Here is a 17,244-nt window from a genome sequence, read left to right as displayed (position 1 = left end):
CTCATTCTTACTGTTAATTTCTGTTGATCTTACCTCATCCATTTCTCTGGAAACTGTCCACTCTTCCCCCGGCCTGCCATATACTCTAGCTCGGGATTCCACTGCTCACCTGGATTGCGACAACAGTGTTTTAACTGGTTTTCCTCCTCTAGCCTTCTCTCCACACTGTTCTCTAAAGCCAGCCCAACACTCTAAAGTGCAATGCTGAGTATATCACTTTTCTTGCTAAAAGATAACTAAAAATAAACAGCAACCCTTCAATAGCCATTGAATAGACTCCACCCTCAGGTAGAGTCCAAATTTCTTAATGTGGCCTAAGGACTGTTCCCTACTCAAAGCTTTCATCTCTGGCCATACTGAACCAATTGCAGTTCTCCAGATAAATCATGACCCCCCCAACCCCCCCCCCCCAATGCCACTGAACTCCACGTCTCACTCAGGTGACCTCTAGAAAGACTTCTTAAGCCCTGGTGGGCACCACTCCCATGTACCCTCTCTCAATCCTATCACAGCATCTGCCAAAGTACTCATGGCTTCATTTCTTGGGCCTCCACCCCTGGGTCTGTAAATGCCCTGAGGAGCGGGATTAAGCCTCACTGGTTTATAACACCCAGCAATGCGCCTGCCACAATATAAGTATTGAATACATGTATGTTAAAGATTAACATGAATCAATTCTTCTGTTTGGGGCAATGGGAACTATGGAAAAGTGAAGCCAGAAACCGAAGGTCATTGTGTGATTTGCACAATTATGCAATGTGGACACTCAGCAGTGCTTAGGAAACCATAAAACCTGGAGGTATGCAAGGATGGAAAACCTGGAGCTAGAGGGTCATGCAAGGACTCTCAGCCGCACAACAGAAAAACAAAAGGAAGCATCCAAATCAATTATAAGTGTCTGCTTATGATGCTAAACAGTGTCAACATTAAGTATATTTTGCCTTAAAACCACTTTATATGAAGAAATTAGACCAAAAAAAAATCACAATTGTAAAAGCTATTTCTCCATGGTCCCTTCCAATTTTTATCTGTTTATCTATCTATATATTTTTAAACTAGCTATAATAAGAACATACATACGAATGTCAAGGGGGGAGGGAAGGAGACATATGTAATACTCTTTGTAATACTTTAAGCAATAAAACAAAATTTTTTAAAAAAAGAACATACATATATTGCCAAATCAGTGTTATTCTGTGTAGTTTTCCCAAGTGGCTACACAGTCTTCATACACATAATTTTAATGACTGAGTAAATGCCATGAAGCAAATACATTATAATTTTCTTAATCATATTTAGGTAGTTTCTAAGTTGCATTAATTTAACTAATGTTTGTAACAGACACATAAAACAAATAGAAGAGATATCACTTTTTAAGAAAATTAGAACAGAATTAATTTTTTTCCTTCATTTTAGAGGATTATTTCAGTACCTGAAAGAACCTGGAAAAAATGCATGGCTGGGACACTGTCCACGTGAGCGATATTTAAAACCATGGCTAGTGTCGTTACGAAAAAAGGGCGTACAAATCAAAGCACACGCCTGGTATACAAAGAGGAATGAGCATGTGGTGATAGAGAAGAACCGAGAAAGGAAGAGATGCTGCTGAAATAAAGATAAACAGGAACCTACACAGGCCAGGGGCAAACACAAGGCAGACACGAGAAAAGCAATTGTAGAGTTACTCTTGGTTCTCAGACGGTTAACTAAGACTCTATACCCGTGAGCTGTCCCTGTTCAGAAACGGGATATCGCAGCGGTGAGTGGACCATCTCGGTATCTGAGGGCACAGCCGCTTTTCCAGGAAGGGGGCTAGGCGCCAGATTTTAACCTGAAAGCCATGACAGCCCGCAGAGGATTTTCACCTTCCCCAATAGCTGGGGGACTAGAAGGAAGAGGAGGAGAAACAAACAAGGGGAGAAGTGGCTATCAGGGCAGAACGTCTATGAGGGACATTTGGGGAGCATATCTGAAGGAATAGTAGAATCTGTGTCCATGACGAGCAGTCACTCAATAATACTCCTTCCTCACCCCCAGCTCTGGCCTTGCAGTGACAGCTGACTTCAGCCAACAACCTGACTCTTTCTTCGGTAAGTTTCTTATAATTAAAATTTGATTCAGCACTCATGTAAATATTATTTCTCACACAACTGTCATCTTCTATCATTCTTCTGCTAACCTCAACAATTTTCCCATTCCACTGCCACTGTCAAAGGGTAATAAAATCCTCCTAGATATCTTAATTAATATGCTGTTTTCTTTCTCTCCTGCCCTAGTAGCACGGACCCTGTGTCAGTGGAGGGCAATGGGATCTGGTCTCCCTGCAAACACACAGATGGGTCTCAAGTCAGTGCAGCCCTATTTCTGTTGGTCATTTATTTTACCAAAACAATTTACAACAATATTTATATATCCTCTAAGAAGACAGATTACTGTTAAGCCTTGAATTCGGCAGAGCTTAAAAATAAGGAGAAGGAAAAAATGGTCAACAAGTCATATTTCACTGTTAAAAAGACTATCTATCTCATGTGCCCCCCCCCACGCCTCTTCCCTGCCTCATTCAATACCCTACAGAGACCCTTTAAGAACACAGTCTGTGCTTTCAGCGATAACTGACATCCCTGTAAATCTATGTAATGTTCAAAAAGTAAATCCAGTGCTTTCTGCTGCCCATATAGCAACATTAATCTTATGAGCAGTACTACAGAGCACCTTCCTCCCCCCTGCTCCCCTCCCTCCATCTGCTTTAAGTAGGGCAAGTATTTTACTCATGTTAATTGTTCTGACAGATGAGGATCAACACTGCTTTAATCCATTTGCAGCCTAGCACTGGGAACATTCGTCTTCTCAAATGCTGTTAGAGGCAAGTACACTGGCTGCTGGTAACACGAGAGCTACTTCAGGCAAGGCTGGGTGCGCCTATGTGACTGGCTTCACTTTCCTTGTAGGGAAAATCCAAGGGAAATTCTTCCCCAAACTAGTTAAGGTTGTTTGGTTCCCATTGTGGTTGAGTTTTGATCCTTTTACAACAGTAGGTAGCAGGATTTCATTAAATTGAGACAAGCTGAATTGATGTCTATTGATTTCTTCTAAAATGTTAGTATCTTCCCCTTTACCAATTTATCATATACAAGTATCTACAAGACAAAAGGATACAAGTGAATTCAGTAGGATTTTGCTATAAAATTCAACAACCCAATTAGCAACCGTGTGCATGTTGTAAGGATATGCCACCTATTATGGCTCACACTGGAGAGCCGAGGCCTGCCAGTGTTGACAAGAGCTTAGGCACACCTGGGTTCAGATCCCAGCTCCACCGGTGAACGCCATGCCCAGCTACCATAGGTACAGCGAGGATCAAATGATTTAGCACATTTAACGCCCAGCCCAATGCTGTCCCTGGCCAAGGGCTTTGGGTGTGGTTCACTTAAGCTATACTTAAGCATACATAAATCTTGGCTCTGCATTACCTGAAAAAGTAGCTTCATATGATGTGTGAAACACTCCCTAGCTATTTCTACGCTCACCCAAGAAGTTTAGTCAAAGGTGACTTTTACAGAGAATGGAGACAGTGGCCTGACACCCCTTCCCTGTGTTTGGAGAGATGCGCTCGTCACACTGTCCTCCCGGCACCATTTCTTCACAAGCTTCTGCTCATCTCCGACCTGTTTTTGAATTTGCCAGTTCCTCTTTCCTAATGCCTCTGTCTCTGGTCTTCTTTCTATTTCCTCTTCAATTCCATCCTGTCTCCCATGCTTTCAATGTAATAACCTCATACATTTTAAGTGTTCAGTACAGGGCTGCTAGCTGATATTTAATGAAGACAAATAAACATGGTTTGATTCAGATTCATGGAATATGTTGCATAGAGAACCTACTCGCAGAGCACACTCGTTGCCCCCTCCCAGGCAGGAGTAGCGATTTCCTCCTTCTCACCCTTTTGCTTTCAACCCTGTTCAGGCTACATGGGGGAGATGAGAGTAAATAGACAAGAGAATATTCTCGTTTGCGGCTCTGTCTTCTTCAACTTTCAGGTAAGGGTGTGGCCCACAATCAGGTGCTTAACAAAAATTACTATACCGGACATGAGAAATGCTTATTCTGCCGGTCCTTCTTGCCCCAGATGAATACACATTCCCACATATGTTAGGATTTCAACAGTGTAACAAAGATCATTCTTTTATCTACACAAGAGAAAAGAGTAAATCATTAATGTTCAAACATATCTGGATGTGAGAGGTTAGGTAATTTTGGTTTTAGTATTTTTCTGACTTTCTATATTTTACACGGTGGGTACGAATTACTTTTCTAATCAGGAAAAAGTGTAATTATGTAAAGTCATTTATGTTCTGTCTATCCTGCATTCAGCAGCCTACTTTGCAAGCCATCATTACCCCTGTTTACAATTTGATCTGAAGTCATCCTGAGTAGCCACCTCTAATTTTGAAGAGCCAAGCGTCCACTTGCCAAATTGATTACATTCATGTAGCAGTGCTCTGAAAACCGGCATGCATTCTTCTAAGCTCCAAGTTTTACACTGAGACCAATGAATATCTCTATGAACCGATGACACCATTAAAGACAACCTAGTTTAAACCATCCAAAACAGACGATCTAGACCAGCAGTCACCACCTTTCAGACCTCATGGACCACCATTGGTCCGCGGACCACCAGTTGGCAACTGCTGCTCCAAAAGTTTCCTTAAACCAGTGGTCGCCAACCTTTCAGACCTCACGGACCATCGATTGGGGACCACTGATCTAGACCGTGGCCGAATTTAGAGAATTCCTGACGATAGATTTTGATGGGAAACTTTGATTTCCAAGAAGCAGTTTTCCTGAGCTGCTGCTAACGGAATATGCTGGATGCACACAGGCCTCTTTAGGACCATGCTAGGCACATTTCTGACCAGCCCTATTTGCCGGCATACCAAGACCAGCCCTGAAACATCGGCATGAGAATTTACAAATGGATTCTGATAAGTTATACTTTTATTTGGACTAGAAAGAAAGTTAGCTTGGCTGTTCCCTTGTTTTTAATTGTTGAAGTCAATATTTAAGAAAATAAAAGACAACACACATGAACTCCAAAGACAAAACTGGTAACATTCAATGATGAAAGTACCTTGCGTCTGTAACTATGACAGGGAATGTGAATGAGAGAAAATGCGCAGTGGCCTTCGCCATATCCTGACTGTGCACTGTCATAGGAAGAATGGGTCAAATCTGACTTTGTTCTCTGGGCCTCAGATACAGAATGGGAATAACACCCTCCTCATTCCCCAAGGATTCAAAGAAAGGAAGTGTATGAATGAATGGAAATAGTGACAAAGTTGACAAAAATGTGAGGTGTTAGGGTTACAGTATTAACCTCAAAAGGCAACCCTCAAACCAAAATGAGTATCATCCACCCGGAGAGTTCCCTTCTTCACATGTAAAAGCCACAGCTGCAAAGCCAAAATCACATAAAAAAAAGACAATGAAACGAGCTCCTGGTCACTGTGCTGAGACTGGTTATGTGACTGCAGCCCCACCACAGACTCCGAGCTCCACCAGGTCCTGATGCTTACACCAGTCACCAGGTGGTGGTGGGGGTGGGGGGGGGCGGGGGTGGGTTCCCTGTCAGCTGTGGCTCATCTGTTCTTTCCTAACCACTGGCCAGAGGCCCTGCTGCGGGTACAAGGCAGGGCCACACTGTATTCCATGTCAGCTCACTGGATCCTGCTGGACGTGCCCTTGTGTGTTTACAAGATAGCAGCCTCTTTTGCTCTGGGCTTACTCCTTACCTGTCAATTTAGTTTCTATACTGGGGGAGATCCCCTCAGCTGAAATGCTTTTAAGGAGGTTTTTATAGGAGAGAAGGGAATACGCTGCTTGCCCACATTATGCAGTCTCTTCATTCCGTCAGCATTTACTGGAAGGCTTATGTGACAGGTGCTCTCTCCTGCCTTCCATAGCTTCAAAACGTGCTTCCATTAGAGCATTCCAGCCAGACCAGGGATAGAGTGCAGTTAATTGGGCCCACATCATTTCTGCTAACTAGATGGGGAGTGATTCATTCAAGACACACATACTGGGGAACCTGCTGGGTGTCAGGCATTCTGTTAGGCGTGGAAGTAAAAGACTGATAAGACACCCACCCTCCAGCTTCAAAAGGTAAGAGCTCAAAAAGCTATGTGGAGACACTCACATGAAAATTTAAAGCACTTGATACCTCCTTTCACCGTCCAACACAGATCATAGTGAGTTTTCTAAGCACATGCCAGTCTCCATAGTGATGGTGAGCACCTCGATTGACCTATTTCCAGTTCCTAGGACAATGCCTGGCACACAGTTGGCACCCCTGGTGTGTTTATACAATGAGGAGTTGACAAGGTAGATAACAGAAAGGTGTTCGCCCAGTAACTGTGCTGTTACGGGAAGCTTGAGAAGGCCCACAGTGCCAGCCCCAATCATGTGGCCTGAGAGCACAGGAGAGCTCCAGGCAGGTCCCACCTTCCTGAGTGACTTAGGAAGATTTTATCGGAGAGGGGGCATTTGGGCTAAGCCTAGAGGTAGAATTTCAACAGGCAGAGAGGCTAAGAGATGAGGGGAAGGGGTCCAGGTGGACAGAACAGGTTATGTCACAGCATGATGTGGCGTACACTAGGTGCACCGCTGCCAGAAGACAGCCCCGACGCTGGGCTCTGATGGCTCACCACCCCTCTGCTCCTACTGTCACTGGCCTAAAAGGCTAGTGGCTGCTCTAGTAGCCAAAGCAGGTCCCCTGCAGGTCCCTTACACTCCCGAGAGAAAGGCTGTGTTCAACTGAAGAGAGGTGTGAAAAGTTTAAGTAGTGTGTGTTGGGGGGAGGGGCTAGTCAGAAAAATGGATTTTTCTTTTATAGCGTTTCTCTAAATTTCACTGTTTCTAATATATGACTCTTTTCAAATCTATCTTTTCTTTTAGGTAACAGGTTGGAGAAAACCTGTAAAGTCACTCTTTAAAATATGCTTTCCTTTCTCCTTAAAAAAGAAGAGTGTAGAGTTATGACCCTTGATTGAAACATTATGATCACAGAGCAACCTCTCCATCCTCAGGTGGGAACTGTCTTCACCCAAGGGTCTCCGCGCCAAATAGGCCTGGAGGGGGCGCTGCATTAGCTTCCCCCAGCGACACTCCAGCCTCAGCTGCACTCAGGGTCACTGCTCCCAGCACTGAGAAGGGCTGGAGCCAGAGCTGGCCTGGCACCCGGAGAAGTGTGCGGATGGAAAGACCACAGCCCCAGCGCACCACGGGCAAGCTGGGCCGGCCAGAGGGTGTGAACTATCTGGAAACCGGTGAGGAATGATTTCAGAATTCTCTTATGTTCTGTCTGGAAAAAGACTCCGGGAGACGGGAGGGAGAGGGGAAAGAACTAGCTTCCACTGAGCCCCTTCCGCTCCCTCCTCTGTCGCTCTTCTCTCCCTCCCTCAGACCTTCCGAATTCCCAACTGGGTTTTTCAGCTGTGCAAACTGAAGCCCACAGAGGTTAGGGTAAGTCTCCAGTCACAAAGCTGGTGAGTACCGCCTCCAAAGCTCATCAGAGGAGGCGGTAGCATTTAATTTTTAGCGATCTTCAAAAAACCTGTCATTTCTCTAGGTCAAAGTTTGCTCTTTCAAGATTTCTTTCCCATGTATTTGTTGAGATGAATTTGGATAATATTATGCTTTGGCAGGATATGATGGCATAGTTCAGGTCCTTATCCCAAAGCTCTGTTTCTAGTTAAGATAGTCTAAAAGAGCCACACCATCAGCCTCTGATCCCTGCCACCCACCCTCCCACCAGCGTAACTCATTTTCCTTAATTACCAGGCATAGCTGAAGTTTTTTGTTTGGGCTGGTTAGAAAGATGTTGGAAGGAAAATAAAACTGACTTGTAAAGTCTTATTTTGCTAATTTGTGGAACAGCACGTGGCTTTCCTGGAACTATGGCAGTTCAGTTTCTATAATCCTATGGGAACAAAGGTCAACCAAGCTTACTTTTATTAAAAATATATAAAAAGAAATGGACATAAGTCAGATGAATAAGTCCGCAACTGCAGAACACACGATTTCAGTGTAAAACCTTTAGATTTCACTGACAGATCAGGCATACTAGACAGCTGACAGCTTCAACTGCACATTATGCTCTGAAACAGACAGGCAGAAAACCTTTACATAAAGGACTCACTGACATGCATGGTAGTGAGAGAAAAAAAGAAAAAAGTCACTCTGAGAATCTCTACCCATCCCCAAATCCAAATCTCATTTCCTCAATTTTTTCACTGAAAGGCCAAGAGAGAAGAGCTGCAAAAGCACCCCGGGAGAAATATGATTATGACGTACAAACTATTATGCTAACACTGGTCTAAAACGTGGAATAAATGTTAGACCACAGAAGGCTGTTAACCATTCCATGTGTAAACAGCCTTCCTACAATGATTGAAACTTCACCTTTAAGAGGAGAGAGTGGGTAAAAGGAATTGAGTTCCTCCAAGTTTGGATTCTGATTGTCTAAGGTGTCTCCAAGATGAGGCCCCAACTCTCTGGGCAATCAGGGGACAGAGAGGGTGAGGGGGTGGGGGTGCCTGTATGAATGGCAACAGAGCCACTCCGTGCAGTCAAATCTTACAAGTCCTAGAAGAAGACATTCCTCTACAGACCTGAAAACTGCGAGGAAATAAATAAATGGCTCTGACCAGTGAAGAAGACACCAACGCCCAACCTGTGCTCACACACCTGACCCACAAGAAGGGTCTACCTGCAGAGACTGTCTCTCTCGTTTGAAATTCTAAAGATCCTGGTTACATGATTCTAAAAGTCCGGGACACACAATTTCCCAACTCGCGAAAGATTAGAAGCAGCAAATTAAAAGGCTAGAGACAGCTCCACGGAGAGCAGCAAGAACTGACAGCTGACAGAGAGGTAAGAAAGACAATAATTATTTTTTTAAACAAACATATTTCAAAACTCAGCAGCAGTCTAGGACCACTGAGAGGGACAGACAAGCTCCGGTTACTCTTGAGTCATTACCACTCGCAAGCACGCTACAATAATTTATTACACATGCAGGGGAGAAATACGACTTGGTAGCAGGCTGTGTGAAAGAGATTTAGGGATTCTAGTTCGCGCTGAGTTCATGGTGCACTAAGCAGGCCTGTGGCTGCCCCAGGGCTCCGCAGTCTTGGAGCACAGCAACCGAGGCTGTGTGGGGAAGGAAGGAGCAGCCATTCCTCCCCACCCTGCCCCGGTCAGATTGGTTCATTTCCGGAATCCTTGTTTTGAGAAGGACGAGCAAGTAAGTGTGCACCCAGGTGAGAGGCACCAGGGCCCTGAGATTTGAAAACAGGAACTATGAGAAAGAGGTCTTTTTTTTTTTTTTTTTTTAAATTGGAGGGTATATGTGAGGAATGAATAAATGCAATAAGTAGGATTGAATGAAGCGGCTGCTGCTGAACCAGGGAAGGGATCCCAGGGATTCCCAGGGGAGCACCCACACTTGCACTGCAATTGATTGGCTCAAGCTTACCAGGGATACGGCCACATCTGCATGGGATCCCCGGCTTGGAGGCCCCGCTTCTCAAACGAGGGGAACCCAGAGTGTAGGTGACAGATTGCGTGCCAGGAGGCACGTAAAGCCACAATGTGTGTGACTGGGGGTAGGTGGAATCATACAGATGCATCGTGTTTGGTTTGTACTACATCCTTCATTGGAGCTGTTTTAAATAGGAATAGATTTAACATGAAAACGTTTTCAGATTTCTTTAAACAACCCAAACCCTGACAGCCTGGGCCTGCAGCAGGCACGAGGACAAGGAACTAGAAGTGAGGGCAACTTTCCCGCCTTTGCCATCACCCTCTATGTTAAGATCACGAAAAAAACAGAACCAGATCAACCTCCTAGCCCACTGCATTGTTCTGCAGTTTCTCATCTTGCCCTACTTTAGGGCAGTGGTTCTCAACCTGGAGCAACTCTGTTCCCAGGGGAACATCTGGCAGTCTGGAGAGACTTCTGGTTTTCGAAATGGGAGGAGCGGGGAGTGGGTAGAGGCTAGGGATGCTGCTAAACACTTACAATACACAGGACAAAGAACTACCTGTCCAAAAGAGCAGACGCTGAGAATCCCTGCGTTAAGGGAGTGTTTGAAAGTGCCTATGGGATGTAGGCTACTTTGAGGCTCCTCAACATCTGGCCCCAACCAACCATTTCAAGGGCATCGAAACTTGTTCACCTCGTGTCGTTTCCCCTCCATTCCTCACCTGTTCCCTCACTACCAGACTTGCTTCTACTCTCCACACAGTCCATTTGGCCACACCATCCCTGAATGTATTAACGCCACACCCTTCTGTCCCTGCTTTCAAGGTCTCTCTCAATATTACCTCCTCCTAGGAGCTGACCCCAAGCTCTCCTTGCCAAAATTAGATTGCTTCCTTCTGTGTTCTCATATTTTAAAAAACAAAGAGCAAAACAAAAACTGAAACAAAACCCCACCTTGGTAATACCTTGAATATGGAAAGCTTCGGTGTGTGTTGTTCAGTCTGCCTGTACTTACAACACTCCATTTAAGTCTCACAACAATGCTATTCACAAGACAACAGGGCACGCATTAATGAGGTGGTTAAAAGCATGGGCTCTGGGCCCAGGCGCACTGGGACTTGCACTGTTCCTCATTGGCTCTGTGGTCACGAACAAGTTTACTCACTTTCTTTTTATGACACTGGGTGAGAGCACCCTCGATGGACTGGGTTGTTGTGAGGATCAGAAGACCCCAAGGTACTTAGTGGCTTAGACAAGGGAGCCTTTGAAATGATGGGAGCATCCTCAGGGCAGGTCCACTTCTAATAATGCAGCTAGACTGCTGTCTATGTAGCATAGATGTCCCATTCGCTCAGGGAGGGAGATGGGACTGGCTTGAGAAGCTCCCAGCTTTCCCCAGAAACAGTGCCACCTGACCCCAGAGGAAGGATCTCTGAGGACCCAACAAGACACTGAGAGTATGCCTATTCCTAAACATAGATTAAGTAAATACCCACCCACTCACCCACCCAGGCCCATAGCCAACAGCCTAGTCCCACTTGTCTTCTGTATTCATTTTACTGTACCATTTCAGTGTTAGCATCATTTAGAGTCAGGCCTCACCACTCGTATGGTAAAATACACTTGGCAACTCCCAGCAACCCCTAAGTGCCATTTGGTCTAGTAGAGAATGTTGTCATTAAACACACCGACAAAAGCAAACATGCGCAGCCATGACCCAAACAGAAAAGCCAAACGGACTCTTTCTCAACGAGGTTATCACAGATGTGCGCTGCATCACAAGCCAGGCTCCCTGCTGTTCCAGTGCACACTCGGAGCACACCGAGCGAGGGACAAAGACTAACCAAATGTGGTGTGTGGCCCTGCTGGAGTGTGATTCCATTATCATTCCAGGGATGGGAAAGTAGGAGCTAGTAAAGCAAACCATAAACGAGCTGCTCTTACTCCTGGGGTGTTGAAAAGGGGATGGAAAGGGGCAGTGCATCATGAGTGAAGGAGGTGGGGGACCTCAGATGGGAATTGAAATGACAGGTGTAGCTTCTATCAGAGCCGGCTCGTCCACATTACATGTAAGGCTGTGGTTGTTTCTGGGTGTCCTGTTTTCCATGATAAATTCACCATAGTCCCCTCTTACCAGCGTTGTATCAGAGTGGCTATTGCTTCTCATCCTCAAACAAACTGTGCAGTTAAATTTAATTTTTAAGAAATATATTTTATTGATTTTTTACAGAGTGGAAGGGAGAGGGATAGAGAGTTAGAAACATCGATGAGAGAGAAACATCGATCAGCTGCCTCCTGCACACTCCCTAGTGGGGATGTGCCTGCAACCAAGGTACATGCCCTTGACAGGAATCGAACCTGGGAACCCTGAGTCCGCAGGCTGATGCTCTATCCACTGAGCCAAACCGGTTAGGGCTAAAATTTAATTTTTGATAAATGGTTAGGTGTGAAAATCTTCCTTTAACATTTATTTTCACTAATATTTCAGTGTGATGAGGAATGTGAACTTTTGAGTCAGAATCCTGGCTCTGAACCCTGCACCTGCCATCTGCTGTTCATGTAACACTGGTAAAGACCCCTGGCTCCACTAAACTTAGGTTCTCTTGTATATAAAATAGTGGAGATAAAAATAGCATCTTCTTCAGAGGCGTTATGATGATTAAATAAAATAGTGTACTTAAAGCACCTAATAAAATATGCCTGGCACTTAGCAAGTGCTCAGTAATGTTGGTTATCATCGCTGTCATCATCGTCATCATCATCATCATCATCATACAAGTGGCAAACCTGAGTTGTTGACTGGATGGATCACTCAGACTTGCTAAAGCAGAGCCAGGCCTCAAATGCCTCCAAGCCCCACAGTCTATCCATCACTATGCTGGACTGCCTTACATATCCCTTTATAGCCATGTTGCACAACAGACAGGATAAATCAAAGTGAACGCAAATCAACTGAGCAAACAGGAGGCTCCAATGCTGGGGGTGTGATCAGGGTCTGATGGAATCATGGTTTAAGCTTTGAAAAGAGAAGTACTTTGTGATCAAGGACACAAATGAGTACTATGAAATTTAACTAGTAAACACTAGCCACTTACTTTTTATTAGCCACAATCTTAATTAAACAGTCACCCATAAAGAGGCAGCCCTATAACCACCACCACCACCAGCCAAGTTCCCTTCTCTGCTGCGGGTTAGCTTACCAAGATCCTGGTCTAAGGACAGCCTGTCTGCCCAGCCTAGCCTCCTGCAGCCGACCACACCTCTTCCCAGAGTCTCTGTTAGCATCATTCAGGTGTTAAAGTGCCTATGAGGTCTACATATTTCCTGCCTAGACAGCTGCTGTAACAATCTTAGCCAAACTATTGTTGTAAAGTGATCTAACCCAACCATTTACGAGTCAGCTGACAAGACTCAAGAGAAGCAGTCACCTTCCACTCGCATTCACTAGGCCATCTAATCGTGAAGCAGACGAGAAGCCACCTGGTCTCCATTTCCAAATGGAGCTATGAGGCTACCGGAAAGGATGATGAAAACACAAGGGTGACAGGTATTCCATTTCCAAATCCAGGCTCTCTGACCAACCTGGCAAGGGCAAAGTCGGGTGAAAATGGAAGACTATAAAAATTCTCCAAAAATCTCGAAAACTTTAAGTATATACTCTACGAGGAAAGGAGGAGCTTGGAAAACAGAAAAGAAGTGGCTCTGGATCAAAATAAAGAAAAGTCCCCAATCCAGGCAGGAAATCTGTTCATGAATCACAGCAAAACTGTGTCAAGCTTGTCAGTGTCAGCTCTCCCTTCAGGTGATAAAACTAAACAAACAGATAAAACCACAAAACTTAGGGTGGGGTGGGGCGGAAGGCAGAAGCTGGGACAGTAATACAGCTAGATCCCAATGGTTCGAGAACTAAGCATCTAGAGATGCAAAAAGGCTGTTCCGAGGAACCCTGGGCGGGGGCAAGAGTGAAAACACCGGTTCCTTTCTCTGGGGCCTACCTCATTCTGAGAGGCAAAGAAAACAGTAAATTGTCCCTCAAATTCCAGCATGAAAACACTCTGGAAAACAAGCCCCATCGCATACAGACATCCTTAGGGCCAAAAGGAAGTCCCCAACATGGGCGAGGGAGACGGAGCGGAGGCCAGTGCTCCGCGCCTGCACACAGCAGGTGCGATCCGGACAGCTGGGTCTCTCCGGATTGTATTGACAGAGTTTTAAAAGAGCAGAAATCCTCAAATGCCAAAATTGCAATCACCTCCTTCTGGCATTACCCATCACACTGCACTGAGCTCCCAAATGTCACGGAGCAGAAGGTGGAGGCTGTCTCCCTGTCCATGCTCCTGGTGTCCCCCTTCCACTCATGACAAGCGTCAGAGTTGGGAAGGGTGGCAGCCCCTATCAGCCTCCACAGCCACTTTCCACACATTCTTCTGACTCGTCCTTCAGGCATCTCGGGTTTCGAGAATTCTTTGCAAGTGTTTGCCCCATTCTCAATCCACTCATCTCCCCAGTCAGCTCTCCAAACCTCTCATTTCAAGCCCCAGGCTTTTGCTTCTGCCCCTCTCTGCCAGGGTCCAACCCCAGCAGGTCCAGGGGTCCCCAAAGGTGTGGATGGAGTCGGCGATGAAGGAATGACACGGAGACAGCATTCAGTTGATCAGCAGCCTAGCCAGGATCTCCAGCCAAGTTCTGGTCTGGATCTCCAGAGAGGTTCTGCTTAGGATCTCCAGCCAGGTTCTGTAGCCATGTTCCCTCGCTAGGTTCTCCAGCCAGGTTCTGTCCAGGTTCTCCAGCCAGGTTCAGTCACCAGGTTCTAGTCAGGTTCTCTTGCCAATTTCTGTAGTCAGGTTCAGTCCAGGATCTTTTGCCATGTTCTCTCCAGCGAAGTTCTTCTGTCTGTAGGTTCTGTGTAGGTTCTGTCTGTAGGTTCTCTCTTCTTAGTTCTGTGTTCTAAGTTCTGTCTCTCTCTGTCTTGTTACATCTGTATTTATACCAGTTGATTCAATCCTATCAATCTCTATTACAAAGGTTAGGGCGTTTCTTATCTCCATTCCAGGGAGTAAAGATTATGCAGCTTAAGCATGATTGTTTGTAGTTAAAGTGATTAATTACCCGCCTGGCACTTAGTTGAGGGGTTTTATTCCCTCCCTAACTTCAGGGGAAAATCCCTACCTGGGGATTCAACCTTTCTCAGAGAGGTGACCTTGGTTAAAACACAGTGCCAAGAAGGTGAGCAAACATATTAAGAACCGTATGCCATATATGCCAGGTCCCTTGAAACAGCAAGGATGGACCGGCTCCCGGCACCTCTCCTCTCCTCCATCCCTGCAGAGGAACGGGGAATCCCCTCTCTTTTCTTAGCATCTCTCTTTCTGGCCCTGGTCCATGTGGGAGCATTGGTGGTCCTGGTCAAGTTTTCCAGACCACACTGTGGGGTACTGAAATCCGCCCGGAGCATGAAGTCCTGGAATCCAGAGAGCACCCACAGCCAGGTTGCCGCCCTCCTGGAGCCAAGGAAGAGCGGGCAGATGGGAGAAAAAGGGTGCTGAGGGAAGTGAGGATGACAACCAGGGGCTTCCCTGATCGCACAGAGAGGCAGGCAGAGGTTTCCTCCTTATTGCTGGCAGCACTTCTTGAGCCACACCTCTGTGCACATGAAGGTGAACGGAAAGGGAGCAAGGTCATGGGGCTGAGGAGGGGGCCACTTTGTTTCTTTTTCATGTGACAGTTAAAGTGACACAGCTGAATACAGAACAGCAACTAAAAAGAGCAGCCTGCCGGTGGGTCATGAGTCCCCAGCAGTGCATTTCCACATTATGTTGGGCCCCCTGCCATCTCTGCCCCACCTTCACCTCGGCATCCTCCCACCCAGTCCGGAACATGTGCCCTCACCTGAGAGTAACCAAAGGAGATGTTCTCATAAGGCCAAACATTAGATCAAGGCGCCCTGTGGAAACCACCTCTGGGAAGAGCGCTTCTGATTCGGAAAGAACATTCCCTGGGAGACTTTGTTGTCAATGACAATAGACCATGAGAGGCAAGTTCCTAGTCTTTCACCAAGAATGTTCTCTTCGGACATCCAGAAAGCCAAGAGACATATGAAAACATGCTCAAAGTCACTAATCATCCGAGAGATGCAAATCAAAACAGCAATGAGGTACCATCTCACACCTGTCAGACTGGCTATCATCAACAAATCAACAAACGACAAGTGCTGGAGAGGATGTGGAGAAAAAGGAACACTTGTGCACTGCTGGTGGGAATGCAGACTGGTGCAGCCACTATGGAAGACAGTATGGAGTTTCCTTAAAAAACTGAAAATGGAACTCCCATTTGACCCTGTGATCCCACTTCTAGGAATATATCCCAAGAAACCAGAAACACCAATCAGAAAGGATATATGCACCCCTATGTTCATAGCAGCACAATTCACCATAGCTAAGATCTGGAAACAGCCTAAGTGCCCATCAGTAGATGAATGGATTAGAAAACTGTGGTACATCTACACGATGGAATACTATGCTGCTGTAAAAAGGAAGGAACTCTTACCATTTGCAACGTCATGGATGGAACTGGAGAGCATTATGCTAAGTGAAATAAGCCAGTCAATAAAGGAAAAATACCACATGATCTCACTCATTCATGGACAATAGAGACCATTATAAACTTTTGAACAATAATAGATACAGAGGCAGAGCTGCCTCAAACAGATTGTCAAACTGCAGCGGGAAGGCCGGGGAGGGTTGGGGGGCAGGAGGTAGGGGGGTAAGAGATCAACTAAAGGACTTGTATGCATGCATATAAGCATAACCAATGGACATAAGACACTGGGGGATAGGGGAGGCTAGGGGACTGTCTAGGGCGGGGGGATAAAATGGATACATATGTAATACCCTTTGTAATACTTTAAGCAATAAAAAAAAAAAAAGAATGTTCTCTTCTCCTGAACATAAGATTATATTTTCTCTTTAGAACATTTGTATGTTATGAAAAAAGGCAAAAGATATCACTTATAACCCCAAAACTATCTACAATTTAGCATGTATCCTTTGCATGGACTCACAAGTTCAAGACACACATGCATGGGTTTTGGGGCCAGATGAAATCCTAGCTCTGTTTAAGCAATAAAAAAAAAAAGAAAAAAAAAAAGTAAAAAAAAAAAAAAAAGAAATCCTAGCTCTGAGACTAATGGTGTGATGTACAATTCAACAAGTTAAGCTTATACTTTGCTTATTGCAAAACTGAGAATCACACCACCTTCCACATAGGTTTTTGAGGAAGAAGAGAGACAATACAGCAAAGAGCCCACCTGGTCTGAACATGGAAGCCTGTGCAATGTGTCTAATTCATTTAGGCTCTGTGTTGGTTTCCTATGGCTGCTGGGATAAATTACCATACACTTCCTGGGTTAAAACAACACTCACTTATCATGTTACTTTTCTGGAGGTCAGAATCTGAAATGGTTTCACTGGGCTAAAATCCAGGTGTCGGCAGGGCCCGGCTCCCTCCAAGGCTCTGGGGGAGAATCCATTTCCTTGCCTTTTCCAGCTCCGGGTGGCTGCCAGCATTCCTTGGCCCGAGGCCCCTTCTTCCATCTTCAGGGCCAGCAAGCGTGCTCTTCAAAGCTGCTCTGAAGACTCTGACCCTCTGCTTCCATTATGACATCTTTCTTCTGACTTTCATCTTCCTGTTTCCCTCCTATAAAGAAC

At 45.4% G+C, this 17,244-nt stretch overlaps 1 protein-coding gene across 3 annotated transcripts in view; it reads right to left on the bottom strand.

The window, feature by feature from the left end:
- Positions 1-17,244, bottom strand: part of LOC132233355 (colorectal mutant cancer protein) — a 238,117-nt gene that overhangs the window by 121,293 nt on the left and 99,580 nt on the right. The window contains exon 2 of one of the 3 annotated variants that reach the window (XM_059693892.1): positions 4,081-4,184. The exons of 1 other annotated variant lie outside the window; for it this stretch is intronic. In XM_059693892.1, the coding sequence (XP_059549875.1) occupies positions 4,081-4,143 (63 nt within the window). In that variant the 5' untranslated portion in view covers positions 4,144-4,184. Of the gene's footprint in view, positions 1-4,080; positions 4,185-16,959; positions 17,220-17,244 lie in introns of those variants that run through there. One more of the 3 variants, XM_059693893.1, reaches the window with a different exon arrangement.

Source organism: Myotis daubentonii, chromosome 4 (assembly GCF_963259705.1).
Source record: "Myotis daubentonii chromosome 4, mMyoDau2.1, whole genome shotgun sequence".
NCBI lineage: Eukaryota > Metazoa > Chordata > Mammalia > Chiroptera > Vespertilionidae > Myotis > Myotis daubentonii.
The sequence above is the reverse complement of the archived record's forward strand: the minus strand, read 5'-3'. Positions and strand labels throughout refer to the sequence as shown.